We start from the raw sequence: 15,956 nt of genomic DNA, 5'->3' as shown, positions 1-15,956 counted from the left end.
AAGGAGGGTATAGTCAAACGAGTCAAGGGCATGGTACACGATCAATAATCTATGATTGTGATATCAAGAAGGGCTCCTCCATATTTAAATCATTAGCCCCGTAAGTGTCCATCCAATGATCTTTCTACCAGAAATTCTTGAGCATTTGTGTCCCCAAAGTCGAATTCGACGCAGCCCATTGAAACCCAAACAGGTCCCTTCAAAACTAATCGGCGTCTTCTGCCGATCGCACTATAAGTAAGCTTTGACCCAGGGATTTTTTCGCCACAAATAATTTCACGGCCATTTCATGATAAAGTTGATGAGGAGCAAGGCGTGAGGTGTAGAAATCGGATGCTGGTATGTCAATCTTGCTGTGAGCCAAGGAAAGCGCTGCGAGTTTCTAAGGGCAACTGATCAGATAAAATGTCCTGAAAGTCAATCTATCAATTTTGACTTGAAATTGTTCAAGCGACGGCCGATTCGCATCATTGGGCCAGCACCATCATTGAAAAAGTCGCCAGGGAAACGGGCCACGCTGAAAAGGTTAGCCAAGTGCACTTGATGATAAGGCCCAGAGTCAAAGTGGCTCAAGTCCAAATCCCACGAAAGACTATTTAATTGGCCCAGAAGTAAAGTATAGTTCGAATCATTATGTGTTGTTGAGTCTAATGAAGCCAGAGGCGTCCAAGGAGCGAGCCGCATGTACAGATAGCATGTCACTGTCGAACGTCTCCCGCCAAGACAACTGTCATTATAATTGTCAGGGGCCCGCGCGCGGTGTAAGCATAACTCAAGCATAAACAAGCGGCATTTTATTGGCACGCTACCCGAGCCAAGCAATAGACCCTAATATTCCCAGGCCTCGGCCGGAGCACCACGCCTCAAGCCGCATGCAGTGCGACGCGATTCACGCGACCGCCCTCCTCCTCCTTTGCCCAGTTAGCAGAGAGTATGCGCAGTCGTTGGCGCCCAGGAACAAGCGTCCCGACAAGAAGCCCCGGGATGCTGTCTCCTCGCGAGCCTCGCCTTGGACAGTGGGGTTCATTGTGTCCGGGCAAAGTGCGTGATTGGAATCTTCACCGTCTAGATCCGACGCCGACCTGCCTGAAGAGGCAGTTGATAAGCGTTTTCCATGCAGTGACCAGCCAAGATCCGAAAAGAGGCTGCTGCTTCTCCAAAGGTCCCCAATTTCCCATTATCCGATACTAGCAACAATGGAAATAGTTCGTGCCCATTGGCAGCATCGTGCGTCTTATCGAGAACAATGCGTGGGTAGAAGTCATCGGGCTTGCTCACAGCCAGCTTGGCAATGGCACGGCTGTCCAGGGTGTGAATGGCTCAGCAAGTATTTAAGACGAGGGTGCTGTCATGCTCGTATCCCTGAGGTTCACGCTGCATTGTCTCTTGCAAGGCGTCGTTGATTGAACCCCAAGAATCATGCGTTTCTCGACTCTTTCCGCCGGTGCGGCCATGACCGCCATGGCCGTGGCTAGGGAACTCCCCAAGGACGACTCCAAGGCATCCAGTATGTGGCCAGACGGCGAGAAACCTGGGAGACATGGACAATCTAACATGGACAGGGCTCTACGACAGCGGCGTCGTCCATATGGACAGCATGGCACGCAAGAAGGCTGCTTGGAGGGCCGAGTTTGACGCTGGCCTGCTCGACTCGGCCCAATGGCCTCGCCTCAACTACACAAAGTGTATCGACGGCAAGATTGAGGCTGTCAAGGGGGACCCTCTGCAGACCTTCCGCTGCAAGAACATGGACCTCTACGACTTCATCAACCACGCCACTCTGGGCTCGCCCAACGGCTGGGATGAGGGTGGTAACGGCCTTCTCCTCACCGGCAGCTCCTCATGGGGCTGGACCGACCCCGAGAGCAAACGTGAGTTTGTCGCCAACGGCATGTACGACGGGACCGCGTTCCTCGAGATTCTGCCGGAGGGTCGCCTGCTCCAGCTGGGTTTCTTGCCCTGCCCTGCTCCCACCAACGATGATGCCTTCTGGAAGGAGATTCGCAGCTACAAAAACTACATGCTCATCGGTTCTGAGCTGGGCGACCATGGTATTCAGATCTTTGACATGACCACCCTGCTCGACCTGGACGGCAGCGAGGTCAAGATCTTTGACGTGGAGAAGGATGTTGCCTCGCACTTTCAGGAGCTGCCCGAGGGTGCCTCGCACAACGTTGTGATCAATGAGGAGCTCGGCTACGGTGTCGCTGTCGGCTCGCGTCCTCGCAGGTCTGGCTGCATGGCTGGCCTCATCTTCTTCGATCTCAGTGACCCGACCAAACCCACCTACATGGGCTGCAACGGCGACGATGGTTACGTCCACGACGCGCAGTGTATGGTCTACCGTGGCCCTGACAAGCGCTATGAAGGCAGAGACATTTGCTACGGATACAACGAGGACACTCTGACTATGTAAGTTGTCGCTGTGAGACTTGTGGCTTCCAAGGCTGACCATGGTAGCTACGACGTGTCCGACAAGACGGAGAACAAGATTATCTCCATAACCTCCTACGAGGGTGCAACCTACACTCACCAGGGATGGGTGCTTGACCCCAACAACCAGGAGTACCTCCTGATGGACGACGAGCTCGATGAGATCTACAAGAGCGGCCCAGCCGCCGACGGCCACGGCGTCACCTACATCTGGGACATCAAGGACCTCGAAAAACCAAAGCAGACAGGACTGTACAAATCGAGTGTCCCGGCGGTAGACCATAACCAATACATCAAAGACGGTCTGGCCCACCAGTCTTCGTACATGGCTGGGTACCGGGTGTACGACATCTCGTCGATCCCCGAGGACCCCACTGGTGACTCTGTCTGCGAGATTGCCTACCTGGACATCTACCCCGAGGGTGAGGACCTCTGATGCGACTATACTGTGGCCATTGCTGACATTTTATAGACGACGGCGCTCCTGGCGGTGGTGTCGCTGACATGTTCGGCTCCTGGTCCCACTACGCCATGTTCGAATCTGGCTTTGTCTTTATCAACACCATTGAGCGCGGCGCGTACCTGGCCAAGATGACAAAGCGCGAGTCATGCCCCAAGACACACAAGTGCAACGCCGACAACTGTCTGCGTGCCATGCGCTCCACCTCGGTCAACGGCCGTCTGGCCGAGTCGCAAGAGTTCTGCGCGGACTGGACTGATGGCTGGTCTGCTGACGTCGCTGCTGTGCCCGAGTATGCCTCCAAGGCTTGTGGTGCTAATGTTGTCTCTCGAGTGTCGTCTGCCTGCTCTTGCTTGCCTACTGCCGAGCCTACCGCGTGAGTAAGCACGGGAAAGCGACCACAGAATGTATGATGCATGTAATGATCACGAGATACAATTTTGAATGAAGAATATCATGCCATAAGATCACAGTACATACGTGTCAGTGAGGCCAAGGGATGTGGTGCGTTGTCCAGTGGAACTTAATCTTGAACTTAACTTAATGTTGTGGCAAGGCCCCTTTAGCTTTGAGGCGCCGAAAGGATGTCATCGGGCATACTGAATTTGATTAGCAGAGGGTTACTGTAGAACCTGAGACCATGGCTTCATCATCTTGTGTTGGAGGAAAAAAAGTCATCTTACGACAAGCAAACGACATCAACAGCAATGTCCCAAGCAAAGAACAACCCCGCCGACCACCCATTCATCTATATCAACGGCGAGCCCCACGAACATAAAAATAGGGTTGCCGAGGAGCTGCAGTAAGTCACGAACCTTGCCTCCCCTACGCAGATGGCCATCAGGTCTGACCAAGAGTAGGCGCTTGCTCCCTCAGTCAGGGGTCCTCGATATGAATATGACCGCAGGCTTGGAGCTCGGCAAGGCCGAGGAAGCAGCGCACCAAGAACATCTTTTGGAGATGTCAAAGGAATGTGTGAGTAACACCAGACACCCTGCCGCAAGGTTCCAATTCCTGAATGACGAAGCCAAACTGACCATACCAAAGCGTCGCGTGGCATTGGAGTACGTCGCCACGCAAGACTCCCGACCTCATCTCACTTGCATCTTCGCCAACAGGCGCGCTCCTGACGCGTATGAGTTATCGATCAAGAGAGAGATTCAGGCGGCGGCGCGCAAGCGTGGATCGCCTTTCATCTCGGTCATTCTCGACCCGAGAAAGACTGGCGCACAGAAAGCGACATCTTCCTCCCGGGATGAAGTGTCGAACCCCGGGATCGGTGTGAATTGTGCGACTGCCATTGGAGGCGGCTGGTTGAAGTTCTCCGACGAGCCATCTGCTTTGGGTGATCAGGCGAAGCAGGCGGCGGAGAGGATCAAGGCTCACGTCGATCGTTGTCAGCGAGAGGGCAACGCGCAACCTCCTCAAGCGTTGATTTAAACATCTATAGATAGAAATTTTATACGGCGAATTCAAGCGACGGCATGAAGCTCCCCGCCATGTCTAGACAGTGCCCATTCGAGAAAGACTTGGGGCTGCTCTCCCGCCACGTTCGCAGTGTCACGTAACCACTTCCACAGGTCAAGTGTCAGCTTCACGTCTCCTTCACTTATTCCATCCAATGACTACGGAAGCCAATCCATGAAATACCTCTTTTCATTTTCACGTACATGGAGGCAGTAGATGTAGCGTCGCACCATCTCTTGGAGCTCATCAAGACTCCAGATTTCATTGTAAGCTGGTATCCTGTATGGCCCTACTGGGGCATACTCTTCCATCAGGGGAAACTCTCCTGTCGGTAGCGCGAGAGGTGGTTTGTAGAGGATCAACTGTAGCTTGAGCATGCCCAACCTGCAGATATTGAGGGCTCTCTGCCTCAGCAACTCCGTCAACAGTTCAGGGCCGCCCTCTTCTTTTGAAATGCATTGGTGGCAAGTCACCAGCATGTGGCGGAAGAGCTCATCACTTGCGGTCGGATCCAAGCTCCCCATATCCACGTTGCTGTGTAGAGGATATTGGCTCTGATGAGCCTCTGCCCGGCGTGCCGTGCGTTTGATTGTTTGCCATGGCGAGTGTTGGGCAGAAAGAGGAAGGTTGGCGACAGATGGTGTTGGAAGATCTGTACCAACTTTGAAAGAGAGCAAAAAGGATTTCAATGGGCTTGGATTAGTGCTGTGAAACAATAACATTATGCCGACGGATACTGTCTGATGATTTGACATGCGGGGTCTATGGACTCGATCGCCAACATGGCACGTGCAAAATATCAGATCTTCAAGGCTATAAACGGCATATAATACAGCGGTAAACAGGGCAGACGCCGTCTGGACTAAGAGGCATTGCTCTTGACGGCCTTCTCGTCACCGAGACCCTCCTTCGGCGAATGCGGCGCCGCCATGACCCCGTCGACCGTGTCCATGGCCTCTCTATCCACGGGCGGGCCCGTAAAATTCTTGCGCGCGTAGGAAAAGTACCACGCAAACGCAATGGCCGCAAAGCCAGAGAAGACGACAGAGGCGTAGTTCATGGAGCTCGCGTCGACGGGGAGCGAGACGGGAAGGCAGAATATGACGCAGGCAAACACGATCCAGACGACGCAGATGACGTTGATGACGGTGCCGAACTTGCCGAGGGAGAAGACGGAGTGGCGGACGGCCTTGCGACGCTGCACGAGGTTGACGAGCACGGGGACGCCGTAGGACGTGGAGAGGGCAATGGTCGCGGTCCCGGTGAAGGAGTTGAAGGCGGCCGAGGAGCCAAAGTAGATGCAGCCGAGGAGGCAGTCGACGACGGTGGAGAGGAGGAGGGCGTACAGCGGCATGTCGAGCTTGGGGTTGACCTTTTTCCACAGGTGGTAGCCGGGAATCGCGCCGTCGCGGGCAAAAGCGTACGCGCAGCGACTGGAGGCCGTCAGGGCGCCGATGCCGGCGAACATGAGGATGCCAAGGATGAGGAAGAGGAGCCCGAAACCGCCTGCCTTGGAGCCGGTGACGGTCGTGAAGAGGAGTCCGATGGGCTGCGAGTTGGCCACCTCGAGGAGCATCTGGACATCCGGGAGGACGAAGAGGATGGGGACGAGGTAGAGGACGCCCGTGAGGCCGGCGGCCGCGACGGACAGGACCATGGCCTTGGGGACTTCGCGCTCGGGGTTCTGCACCTCCTCGCACATGACCGCCACCAGGCCGTAGCCGGTAAGTGTGTATGCAGCTACGCATGTCAGCGGGGAAGGGGAGAATCAGTATCTTTCGTACCTTGCAGCAAACCAACAAAGAAGGACCAGCCCTCGGGCCAGCCGGACGCGGAGGCGTCATAGTGGGAAAAGACAAACTCGGCCGAGCGGCGGTCCTTTGCCATGACGAGCAGGGTGACGAGGATGATGATGACGCTGGCGCCGGTCCAGTAGATGCACACTTTGTTGATAATGTCGAGGTAGCGGGAGCCAAAGGCGTTGACGAGGGCGCAGACGATCATGACGGCCCAGAAGCAGAGGACGGTCTGCCAGGCATTGGCGACAAAGTCCTCGTTGAAGATGCTGATGGCACTGAGGATGAGCTGGGCGCCGCCAAAGTTGATGGAGAGGGTGACGGTCCAGTTGCCGACGAGGGTGAGCCAGCCGTCGACGAAGCTGACGAGGGGCGCCCAGCGGGGGGTGCTCAGCATGGCGCTCCAGTAGTAGACGCCGCCGGCGGTCGGGTAGACGGCGCAGATCTCGGCGAGGGAGGCGGCGATGCAGAGGGAGATGAGCGAGACGAAGATCCAGCCGTAGAGGACCGAGACGGCCTGCCCGTTGGTCAGGGTGATGTACATGGTCGTCGAGAGGCCGTAGGGCACCGCCATGATGGCAAAGGACAGGCCCAGCACGCTCAGCATGCTGAGGTTGCGCGGCAGCTCGCTCTTGTAGCCCAGACGCGCCAGCGCCTGGTCCGCCTGGATTGCGGAACCTCGTCTCTGGTCGTCCATGGCGGGTTGGTTGTTCTAGTAGTGGTGGTGGTGGTGGCGGCTTTGCGGTGGTCTGTGAGCGATTGTTCAATTGTGCAAGGAGAAGAGTCGTGACAGAGTTTCAAACCGCAGCCAAATTGAGGGAATGACGTCGCATCGCATGGTGCGTCGAAGCAGGGACCGTTTTCTCAGGCGGGCCGCATTGGGTCGTGGTTCTTGTTATTTGCAATTGGGGTTCTTATTTGGAGAGGCCGAGATCGCACGCCTCTTATCTGCGGTATCTGCGCAGTGCCAGGGGGGACGCGACACTGATGCCGAGTTGCGGGGTGCATCCCTCCTCCTCAAGCGATAAGATCGGGACTTCGGCTCCATATCTTTGGGGAGGAGACTGTCAGTCTGTCAGTCTGCTTGTTGCTACTGCTTTGGAGATGGTGAGACTAGCCTCTTGTCACCTCGTGCGCACCGTGAGCAGGGTGCTGTCTGCAGACGACAGCCAGAGTCGGGGCATGGCTGTGGAGGAGATTGGGTTGCTGGTACGTAAAAAGGGCAAGACTGCGAGTCAGGCGATCAATAATTCAATACCGCGAGGATGCCAAGGCTTCCGAGCACGGCACACGCGCGGAGACGCCCGAACTGAGCTGGCTGGGTGGAGATGTGTGGAGATTGGAGGAGGATGCCGATGTGAGAGCCGGAGAGGAGGGGATTCAGGACGGTACTGGTGAGACTACCCTACAGCTGGAGTCTAAGCTCGGGCACTAGCGCCGCGCACGTGATCGGACTCTGGCGTCACGGGTCGCGACAGCAACCTGAGGGAGACGGACAGCACACAGCACTCAACACAGCACTCACCACATGCACTCACGGATAAACATGCCAGGTATCTATCCATGTACACGTTGGAACAGCCAACCTCAAGAACAGCGGCGGCAGGAAGCCGTCGTAGAACCTGTTCCACCCGGCCCTGCTCGCGGCCATTTTCTCTTTCTTGGCCAGGAAGGCCTCCTCCTCGCGATCGATGATATCCTTTCCCGTGTAAAAGTCGACATCCCTAGGCGCGATGGCCAGCGACTTCTTGACGAGCATGTGGCCAAAGAGGAGCAGCAGGTACAGCGGGATGCCCAGATAGCCCGTGATGAGGGTGCGCCAGTCAAAGGGCTCGTCGCCGGCGACGAGGAAGATCTCAATCTCGCCGAGGGCCGCTATGAGGAGAAAGACGATGGCGCCGATAAAAGTGTATGAGATGAAGAGCGAGCCAGGACCAGCCTTGGCCAGGGCCGCACCGGTGCCGATGATGAGACCGGTGCCAGCGCGCCGCCAATGGCGATCATGCTGATGTGGCGCGCCTTGAGACCACGGTACAGTCACGTGTGCTCGGAGGTCTTGGGGCCGCGAATGTCCATGCTGGCGTGGGAGTTGCCGCCGAACTGGTGCTTCCTGTTGTCGACGCCCGAGCCGGAGCCGCCAGGCGTCCTGATGGACCAAGACGACGAGCGACCCATGGTTGGGGTGGTGCTATGTGCTGGATGTAGAGGTGAGGTCTTGGGGCGTGCTTCTTTCGCGTCACGCACAAGCAGGCGGGATGAGAGGAAGAGAGAGAAGGGGAAGAGTGACTTCACGTCGCATCGAAGAAGAGGGGGGCGAATCGTTTTCTACGAGCAATACTAGGAGACCTCATGGCCAACGAACAAGGTCCCCGAATCTTGTCCGCTTGCGTGTAAGTGGCCCGCACTAGGGGACGAACATGCTGATAAGAGATGTCTGCCTCCTTGCACGCACTTCTGAGACCCCAGACCAGGCTGCGCCCTTGAGGTCCCGTGATGGGTCTGCCTGTTGATGTGCATCCATGCGGGCAGAAGCGATCGGCCTGGCGAATAATCAATGCAATGCCATGGGCTGTTAGTGGCTGTGCGAAATGCCGCCATGACGACTCCTTGGCCCTAGGGGTCCACGCTCATCGGGGAGAGAAGATTCGGGACGCAGCAGGCGTCGAGACTACTGAATACCTAATAACCGCCCGGGGCAGCCCTTCACAGCACCAACGCTTTCAATGTCACTGCTTTTTTTACCCCAGGGCGAGTCGTGTCTGAGACGGATCGAGGAATGTGGCCAGGCTGCTTGGCGGGGTGATCACACCCTCGTTCTTAAGAACCAGCAAAGTCAGATGAATTGTTCCCGTGGCTTTTCTTCCACACAAACATGTCGTGTCGTCCGAGCCTCCAAGGGCGACGCATAGTCAGTCTCTGGTGGCCTTCTCGATGCGACGCTTGGCTCGAACGTGAGAGGCCCGTCCGTGGTCTGCGGGCCAAGAGAAGCACCCCATCTGACTCGAGCTTATACAGTGGGGAGCAGCAGCCGTAGTTCGGCTCCCCGTAGGTCAATTTAGCTTTCACAAAGCAAGGCCAACAATAGGACCGTGTATATGCAGGAGAGCAGACGAAGCAAATAGAACAACTTTTATCTAAAGTATCTACATTGTTGATTGTTTACATTATTTCTGGAAGCCATCGCAAAGGATCTTGACAGGCTTTCCGGGATTCAGCCATATCACCTTATCAGAAACACCCTCCTGCTCAAACGCCTCGGCCAAGCCGTCTTGATGCTGTGTGAAGTGGTCCCAGGCGTCAAAGTGCATGGGGACAATATAGTCAGCCTTGATGGCGCGGAACATGTCGGCCGCCTCCTTGCCACCTAGGGTGATTTGGCGCAGTGGTGCGGGTGGTGGCTCTAGTTGAGCCCTCGCGTCGCCAGTATTCAGTATGGCGGCTGCGATGTGAAATTTGTCGGCCATCTGAGGGTGCTCCTCCATGTACACCGTGTCCCCACTGAAGTAGAGGGCATTGGGGCGGCCGTCACGTGAGACTCCGAAGGAGTCCGTAGTGAGAATGAAGCCCGTGCACTCGTCACCGGGCACGTGGTCGGCAGGCGTGGCTGTGATGCGGAACGTCTTGCCGCCCAGGACAACGGTTTTCTCTTGCCAGGGTTGCATGCCAACGACGCCTGGCCGAGGGGCCAACTGCTTGGCGCCGTCCATGGTGGTGAAAACGTGTCGCCCGTCAAGTAAGTGACGGCCGAGCTGATCGAGGTTGTCCCAGTGGTCTTCGTGGCTGAGTAGAACGGCGTCGATGGGAGGGAGCTCTTTGAGCGCGAGTGCGGGATCCTGGCGAACTGTCAGGCGAGCGTTTCTGCCTGGCATGTCGTAATATGACCCGGCCGGTGAAAAGAACGGGTCAGTTAGGAACCTGACATTGTCGACCTCGAGAATAGCGGTAGCGGTACCAATGAAAGTGATGCTGACATTGCTGTTGAAACCGGGACAAGTGGGCATGGTTGGTGTGCTGTGGATTTGGGAGGAATTTAGGAGCTTGTTCTGATGTGTACTATATGATGTGATCGGTAGCGGTGCTGTGCTGACGAAAGGACTTCGGTGAGAACAGAAGGTATGTAGCTTTATGTACAAGTCTCTTGGCCTGTGACCTGGGCCACCTCGTCGTCATAGAGCACGCTACAGAAACTTTTCGCCCGATCAAATATATGAGGTTCGAATGATTTATCAGCCTTTTTGGGTAATCACCTGGCATGACAAGTTGCTTATTCAATCTAGGTACCAATACGCGTGCCAGGCGGAAGACCTAAATCCTTGAAGTCCACATTTTCGTTGCCTCGGTCGTCTTCATCGGGTATAAAAATCCTCTCGCGATCTCTGTCTAGATCTCTGCCGTGCTGCTCACGGGTTTTACGACCGGATTGGGCCTGGCTTCATCAAACCACACTAGCGCGAATAGTAACAACAACATCAACATTATTAAGCTATCAAACACGTAAGAATCTAATAACAACTTCCAATGGCGGTGATATAATGTTTGCTTTCGTTTCCTATAACGAAAGACACATTAGTCAAATACTTCTTCCCGATAGTTCTGCTATCGTAATGTTAACGGGCCCTGGGTTAAGCGATGACCCACCCATAGCTCCTTTGTCAAGTTACAGAGAGCCTAAGGCCGTCGAAGCCTATGATATGTTCTTTGCCTATCGTTCCTTTTCAATCTCTTCTGAACCGAAATTATAGTCTTCTACATTCATTCTAGTCTCCCGATTCTCTATTCCACTGCCTGCATGCACAGCTGCGATGCTCGGACCAAGTCTCGAAAATACAACGGTCGAGTCCAGGAGCCCAATAACGTCTCGGCAAATGCTTTCGGTGCATCATGAGTTGCGAAGAGAAGAAAATCAGCCCGCCATCACCGGTGGCAGCGTGATGGGAGATACTATAGCACCGGTTCTCTCGGCAGACCCTAGCCTGCCGCCACCCCCTGATGGCGGCCTTCGAGCGTGGATGTCTAGTTAGTTGCCTCAAACGTCTCCGGATCTCGTTCCATGCAGCAGCCTAACATGATACCTAGCGGCTTCGGGCTTCTTCGTCATCATGAATACATGGTAAGCACTCGTGGGCCGCAAACAGGTGTACCGCAGAATCACTAAACAACTCGAATAGGGGTGTCTTTGTATCCTTCGGCATCTTCCAGACTCATTACGTCACAGCCCTTGCACGTTCTTCTTCTAATATATCGTGGATTGGCTCCTTCCAAGTCTTCCTTCTTTTTTTCATGGGCAGCGTAGGCGGTATCTTGACCGACGCGGGCTACTTTCGGACCACAGTGGTTACAGGCGTTGCCCTGATTATCCTCGGAGCATTCGCAACATCAGTTTCTACTGCATACTGGCAGGTGTTCTTGGCTCAGGGCGTATGCACTGGCCTGGGCAGCGGTCTCATCTTCACACCGGTCATGGCGGTAATATCGACCTACTTCTCGACGAAGCGAGCGGTTGCGTTGGCTGTTGCAACGTGCGGCAGCACTGTCGGTGGGCTGATCTTCCCAAGTATGGCGAGAACGCTGCTGCCCACCATTGGCTTCGGATGGACAATGCGAGCCATTGGATTTATCCAGATGGGGACTTTGGCATTGGCTCTAGTCACTATCAAGCCCCGGGCTACGCCTCACGCCAAAGGCCCTTTGATAGACTGGAGTGCCTTCAAGATTCCCGAGTATACTTTGTATGCCGGTGGATCTTTCTTGGTATGCTTTGAACCCTCATTCATAGGCGTACCTACGGCGAAACCGGTTGTTCAACGCTAACAAGGCACCCAGGCGTTCGTCGGCATCTTCTTCCCCATCTTCTACCTGGCGACATATGCTCGGAGCACCCTAGGGTTGACGTACACCGAGTCTCTGAATCTCTTGCTCGTCCTCAACGGCATCGGGATTATCGGCCGTCTGGCCCCTAGCTTAGTACGTCGGCGCACTGAACCTTCAAATAGGCCACGTTGCATCCACGGCATTGATCATCTATCTCTGGTCTGCTGTTGACACCTTGCAAGGGCTGTACGCGTGGACTGTGTCCTTCAGCCTGGCCATGGGTGGAATCCAGTCACTTGGCCCTTCCGCTCTGGGTGCCGTCAAGTTTGATGTCCAGAAGCAAGGAACCTTGCTTGGTATGGTGTACTCTGTGACCGGCTTTGGTGTTCTCATCGGGCCTCCGGTTTCGGGAGCCCTGGTGAGCGGGGGGAATTATCGTAATGCCCAGGTCTTCGCGGCGACTTGCATGACTTTGGGAGTGGCACTTCTGATTACTGCCCGGGAGGTGAAGAGGAGACGTGATTCGATGGGTGTGTGGGCAAAGTTGTAGATGATGGCGTCACGGGGCTCACGATTGCTTTCATGTTCGGGCGTTATTATAGATATAAGATGTAAGGATATACTTGAGAGTTATTGCATGTGCCTTGGGGCGTTATTGTAGAGATACGCGACAACATACTATGCCGAAAACTTTTGATGCAATGGTCCTGCTGCATGAGTCTTACCAATGTTTGCAGTAAGAGTCAACAAGCAAAGGTCAAGATGTTCACTGACGACCGTTGTAGAAACCGGGTTCGACTATGTGCTCGATGTATCTCCTCCAGCCGACATTGGCATCCTGTTCTGGCCCTCAAAAGGGCCCTAAGAGTGCTTCTTCGCGTGCATAATGGCAGATATTCCGTCTGAGCTCGAAATAAAGGCGCCTCGCCTAGTGTCATCAACATACTTGCCTTGCAAGAAGTTCTTTCTGCCGTACATCTTTGCCATCTCTAGGTGACTGTTGCTTGGGTAACTATAACAGAAGGATTGCTGAGCAAGTGAACACGGGCGCAAAATACATGCACCCATCAGTGAATTATTACCCGTAAAATAAGAAATTGAGTATAACGTCTCTATAGCAATGTGCAAAATATAAGATCAAGACAAAAAGGAACGATATCGGACATCGCTCGCACAAATTATTTACCACCCATTTGAACATTAGGCCACCCTTGCACGCCTCCAGGCCGCGGGACGATATCCTGACCTTCCTAGCCCGCCGGCCACCCCTAAGACAATGGTACTTCTCAGTCCCCATCTCCCCGCGCAGCCCCCGGAGCTTGGAGCAGAGCGCCTCTTCTTCTCCAAACTCGCACGCGTTCATCGCGCACTTGTGACGGTGCTCGACGCCAGGGAAATGTCGGCTCGGACATCCCTTGGTGAGACTGCTAGCATGGTGCGGCGTCAGGTCTCTCGGGCACACGCAGGACGACATGCGACGCCTCATAGCCGTGCTTATTCCTGCGGGTCGGCGTGGACCTGCTTGGCCGCAGCATCTTTGTCCGCAGCCTCCTTGACCGCCGCCGCGGCTCGTTCGGGGTCGAACCTGGCATGGTCATGCTTGTGGGTGTAGCAGTGGGTTTTGTCGCCCGAGACCTGCTTCGCCTTTGCCGCGTGCATGGCTTTCTCCCCGTCGAGCTGGGCCTGTACCTGCACGGCCAGCTGGATGGCCTGGGGGCACACGCCGTCGCCTTGCTCGCACATCTCGTAGGCGAATTCAAAGGGGTCCATCTCGTTGTAGGCACATGACCGGTGCGTTTCATGGATGCCACAGCCGAGACTGGCGCGCCCCAGCGTGTACTTGCCCCTGAAGAGCATGGGAGAGTGGCACTTGTCGGCATGGGCGGCCTTGGACGGGTGGACGGGGTTGTGCTGGAGCAGGCGCTCGGAGGCAGCGGCAAGGCCCGCCCAACCGATGAGTTGAACGAGGGTCAGACGCATTGCGAGGAAACGAGTGAATCGGAAATGTGGTGTAGTGATGAGTGAGAGCGCCAAGCGAGGCCGATGGGGAGGCGAGGCCTTGATATGTAGTCGACGTGACGTCTCCCGGCGTTGCCGTGACTTGCAAGCCAAGATCACGCGCTCTACTAGATCATGGTTCGGATAAAGCATAACGACGTAGCGCCAACTCAGAGCCGCGTAGCTACCAGAGGGGAGTATGGACCATTCTTGTTCCTGCGAGGCGACGAACCATGATCACGGCAGTCGGCCGTTTTTCCCAAGGCCCTGGACAAATATTCTCAAGTCTTGAGGATCAGGGAAGAACCGAATGGTCGTGAATAGGGTTATCAGGGTTTCAGGTACTCTCGGAAACACGCGTTTTCGCGTTGAAACTAGGTTAGAGTTGAGTAGAGTGAAGCTTGATCGTCCACGCGAGTACCTTCAGCTATCCTCACATGCTTGCTCGTGGCTATATATTTTCTCTTGCAATGATTGATTGTCTTTGCTCCTGTTTGTCCGAATATTAGCTGGTCCATTGTTTTATTTCGTCTGTCTGTCAAAGTAGAGCAGCATCCCATCATGAAACCCACCCTCCAACAATACGCTACACCGCAGGTGTGCTCTCCTCATCAACCCCTATGCCAAAGGTCCCCTTGGCCGCGGTGTACCTCATGTGGACAGTCTCGCTCACATACACCCTCGTCTCCTTCTCGTACGCCTCGGTGGCCCCAAGCTGGAACCCGCCGGCTTCCCCTAGTAGCGTACCCAGGAAGGCAGAGCCCTGGACAGCCGTGTTGGACTCGAGCCCTCCGGCGGGCGCCATGGAGTGCGCGGAATCGCCCATCATGGTGACGCGCGGCTCGTTCTGCCTGGCGGGCATGCCGCTGGGCCACGAGCATGTGATTTTCCAGAACGCAGCGTCGTCCACGTGCATCTTATCAAGAGCGGCTTGAATCATGCGGCCCAATATCTCTTCAACGCCTTTTTCATGTCGGCCGCCGGATTGCCAATCTGGTTCAGTTCTGTCCAGCCAAATCGCACGCTCGGGTCGTCTAGCTCGCTCGGGCGCACATTGGTGATGATGGAGACGTCCTTTCCAGGTCCACGTGTCCTGTCGCGTAATCGGTGCACGCCCTTACCCAGATCCTGAAAAGCCATCGCGGAGGCTTGTCCGTGGATACACCGCGCGCCCGTGTCAGAGACCTTGAGCTTGCCGCCAGAGAGCTACCTGGCCACCTGGGAGTAGATACACTCGCCGCCGACCAGCACGGAGCCCTTGTCCGACTTTGCGCCATCAGCAAATAGGGAGCGGACGCCGTCCGCAGTGGAAGGCGCTTCAGTCAATAGATGTGGAAGGATTCGACTATATCTAAATGTCCATGTAGTTATTCAGCTTGAAGCTATGGTCGGTCCTAAGCGTCCACTCGTGGACGGTGGTTTTTGCTGTCTGCAAAGCACTTCAAGCCAGGACCAAGCACTTTACTTTCAAAAATAGCAAAGACAAATTACAGTGTGACGAATGCAAACGACACGTTGTTCTATTTGAGTATTGGGAGTTCGTTCACGAACTTCATGCCGGGACCGTCGGCGCAAACACCAATATGCCTACCCTGAACAGAATCGCAGGCTTAAACGAGGCACTATAACAGTGACACAACTCAGACTGTCTCAATTTTCGTCACCACAGAGCAAAGGCAGTCCTCAACAGAGCTTCCCACACGAGAAGACTCAGAGGAGTTTGTTACGCTCTGATTTCGCTATTTTTAGCCCAGTCGAGGCCAAGGAGAGCCGACCATGTATCAAAAATACGGATCTGATCAATTGTCTATTTGCGGATGGCCCTGAAGCTGGGGCAATGGTCGAAACATGGACGACTGGCCTTTCTTCGCTGCTCCTATGATGGACGAGCCAATCGCATCTTGCTGCTCTCACCCGCGTCACGATCACTCGGGATCATGCTCAGCCTCTCCCGCCTCCGACGTGGACTACACCGCAGGGGTGCCAGTCAA

The 15,956-nt window shown here is 55.1% G+C and overlaps 8 protein-coding genes across 8 annotated transcripts; 3 read left to right on the top strand and 5 right to left on the bottom strand.

The window, feature by feature from the left end:
- Positions 1–1,419: 1,419 nt before the first annotated feature.
- J7T54_000136 (uncharacterized protein) lies at positions 1,420–3,273 on the top strand (the record flags this gene model as incomplete). The annotated part of the gene is made up of 4 exons (XM_051507391.1): positions 1,420–1,507; positions 1,563–2,412; positions 2,461–2,855; positions 2,906–3,273. 4 exons carry the CDS (start codon positions 1,420–1,422, stop codon positions 3,271–3,273), a joined length of 1,701 nt encoding a protein of 566 aa, XP_051361353.1.
- A 327-nt stretch (positions 3,274–3,600) lies between these two features.
- On the top strand, positions 3,601–4,333 carry J7T54_000135 (uncharacterized protein; the record flags this gene model as incomplete). Its single annotated transcript, XM_051507390.1, has 3 exons — positions 3,601–3,695; positions 3,754–3,868; positions 3,941–4,333. The coding sequence occupies 3 exons, from the start codon at positions 3,601–3,603 to the stop codon at positions 4,331–4,333; spliced, it is 603 nt and encodes a 200-aa protein (XP_051361352.1).
- An 889-nt stretch (positions 4,334–5,222) lies between these two features.
- On the bottom strand, positions 5,223–6,853 carry J7T54_000134 (uncharacterized protein; the record flags this gene model as incomplete). The annotated part of the gene is made up of 2 exons (XM_051507389.1): positions 5,223–6,100; positions 6,145–6,853. 2 exons carry the CDS (start codon positions 6,851–6,853, stop codon positions 5,223–5,225), a joined length of 1,587 nt encoding a protein of 528 aa, XP_051361351.1.
- A 721-nt stretch (positions 6,854–7,574) lies between these two features.
- J7T54_000133 (putative DIP5-glutamate and aspartate permease) lies at positions 7,575–8,331 on the bottom strand (the record flags this gene model as incomplete). Its single annotated transcript, XM_051507388.1, has 3 exons — positions 7,575–7,638; positions 7,743–8,161; positions 8,278–8,331. The coding sequence occupies 3 exons, from the start codon at positions 8,329–8,331 to the stop codon at positions 7,575–7,577; spliced, it is 537 nt and encodes a 178-aa protein (XP_051361350.1).
- Positions 8,332–9,320: 989 nt separating this feature from the next.
- On the bottom strand, positions 9,321–10,157 carry J7T54_000132 (uncharacterized protein; the record flags this gene model as incomplete). Its single annotated transcript, XM_051507387.1, has 1 exon — positions 9,321–10,157. The coding sequence occupies one exon, from the start codon at positions 10,155–10,157 to the stop codon at positions 9,321–9,323; it is 837 nt and encodes a 278-aa protein (XP_051361349.1).
- A 1,098-nt stretch (positions 10,158–11,255) lies between these two features.
- J7T54_000131 (uncharacterized protein) lies at positions 11,256–12,832 on the top strand (the record flags this gene model as incomplete). The annotated part of the gene is made up of 6 exons (XM_051507385.1): positions 11,256–11,266; positions 11,325–11,710; positions 11,804–11,907; positions 11,980–12,120; positions 12,260–12,323; positions 12,753–12,832. The coding sequence occupies 6 exons, from the start codon at positions 11,256–11,258 to the stop codon at positions 12,830–12,832; spliced, it is 786 nt and encodes a 261-aa protein (XP_051361348.1).
- Positions 12,833–13,461: 629 nt separating this feature from the next.
- Positions 13,462–13,947, bottom strand: J7T54_000130 (uncharacterized protein; the record flags this gene model as incomplete). The annotated part of the gene is made up of 1 exon (XM_051507384.1): positions 13,462–13,947. One exon carries the CDS (start codon positions 13,945–13,947, stop codon positions 13,462–13,464), a length of 486 nt encoding a protein of 161 aa, XP_051361347.1.
- A 604-nt stretch (positions 13,948–14,551) lies between these two features.
- Positions 14,552–14,905, bottom strand: J7T54_000129 (uncharacterized protein; the record flags this gene model as incomplete). The annotated part of the gene is made up of 1 exon (XM_051507383.1): positions 14,552–14,905. One exon carries the CDS (start codon positions 14,903–14,905, stop codon positions 14,552–14,554), a length of 354 nt encoding a protein of 117 aa, XP_051361346.1.
- Between the last annotated feature and the right edge of the window lie 1,051 nt (positions 14,906–15,956).

This window comes from Emericellopsis cladophorae (genome assembly GCF_022114955.1).
Source record: "Emericellopsis cladophorae strain MUM 19.33 chromosome Unknown NODE_31_length_266811_cov_117_018179, whole genome shotgun sequence".
Taxonomy (NCBI): domain Eukaryota; kingdom Fungi; phylum Ascomycota; class Sordariomycetes; order Hypocreales; family Bionectriaceae; genus Emericellopsis; species Emericellopsis cladophorae.
The sequence above is the reverse complement of the archived record's forward strand: the minus strand, read 5'-3'. Positions and strand labels throughout refer to the sequence as shown.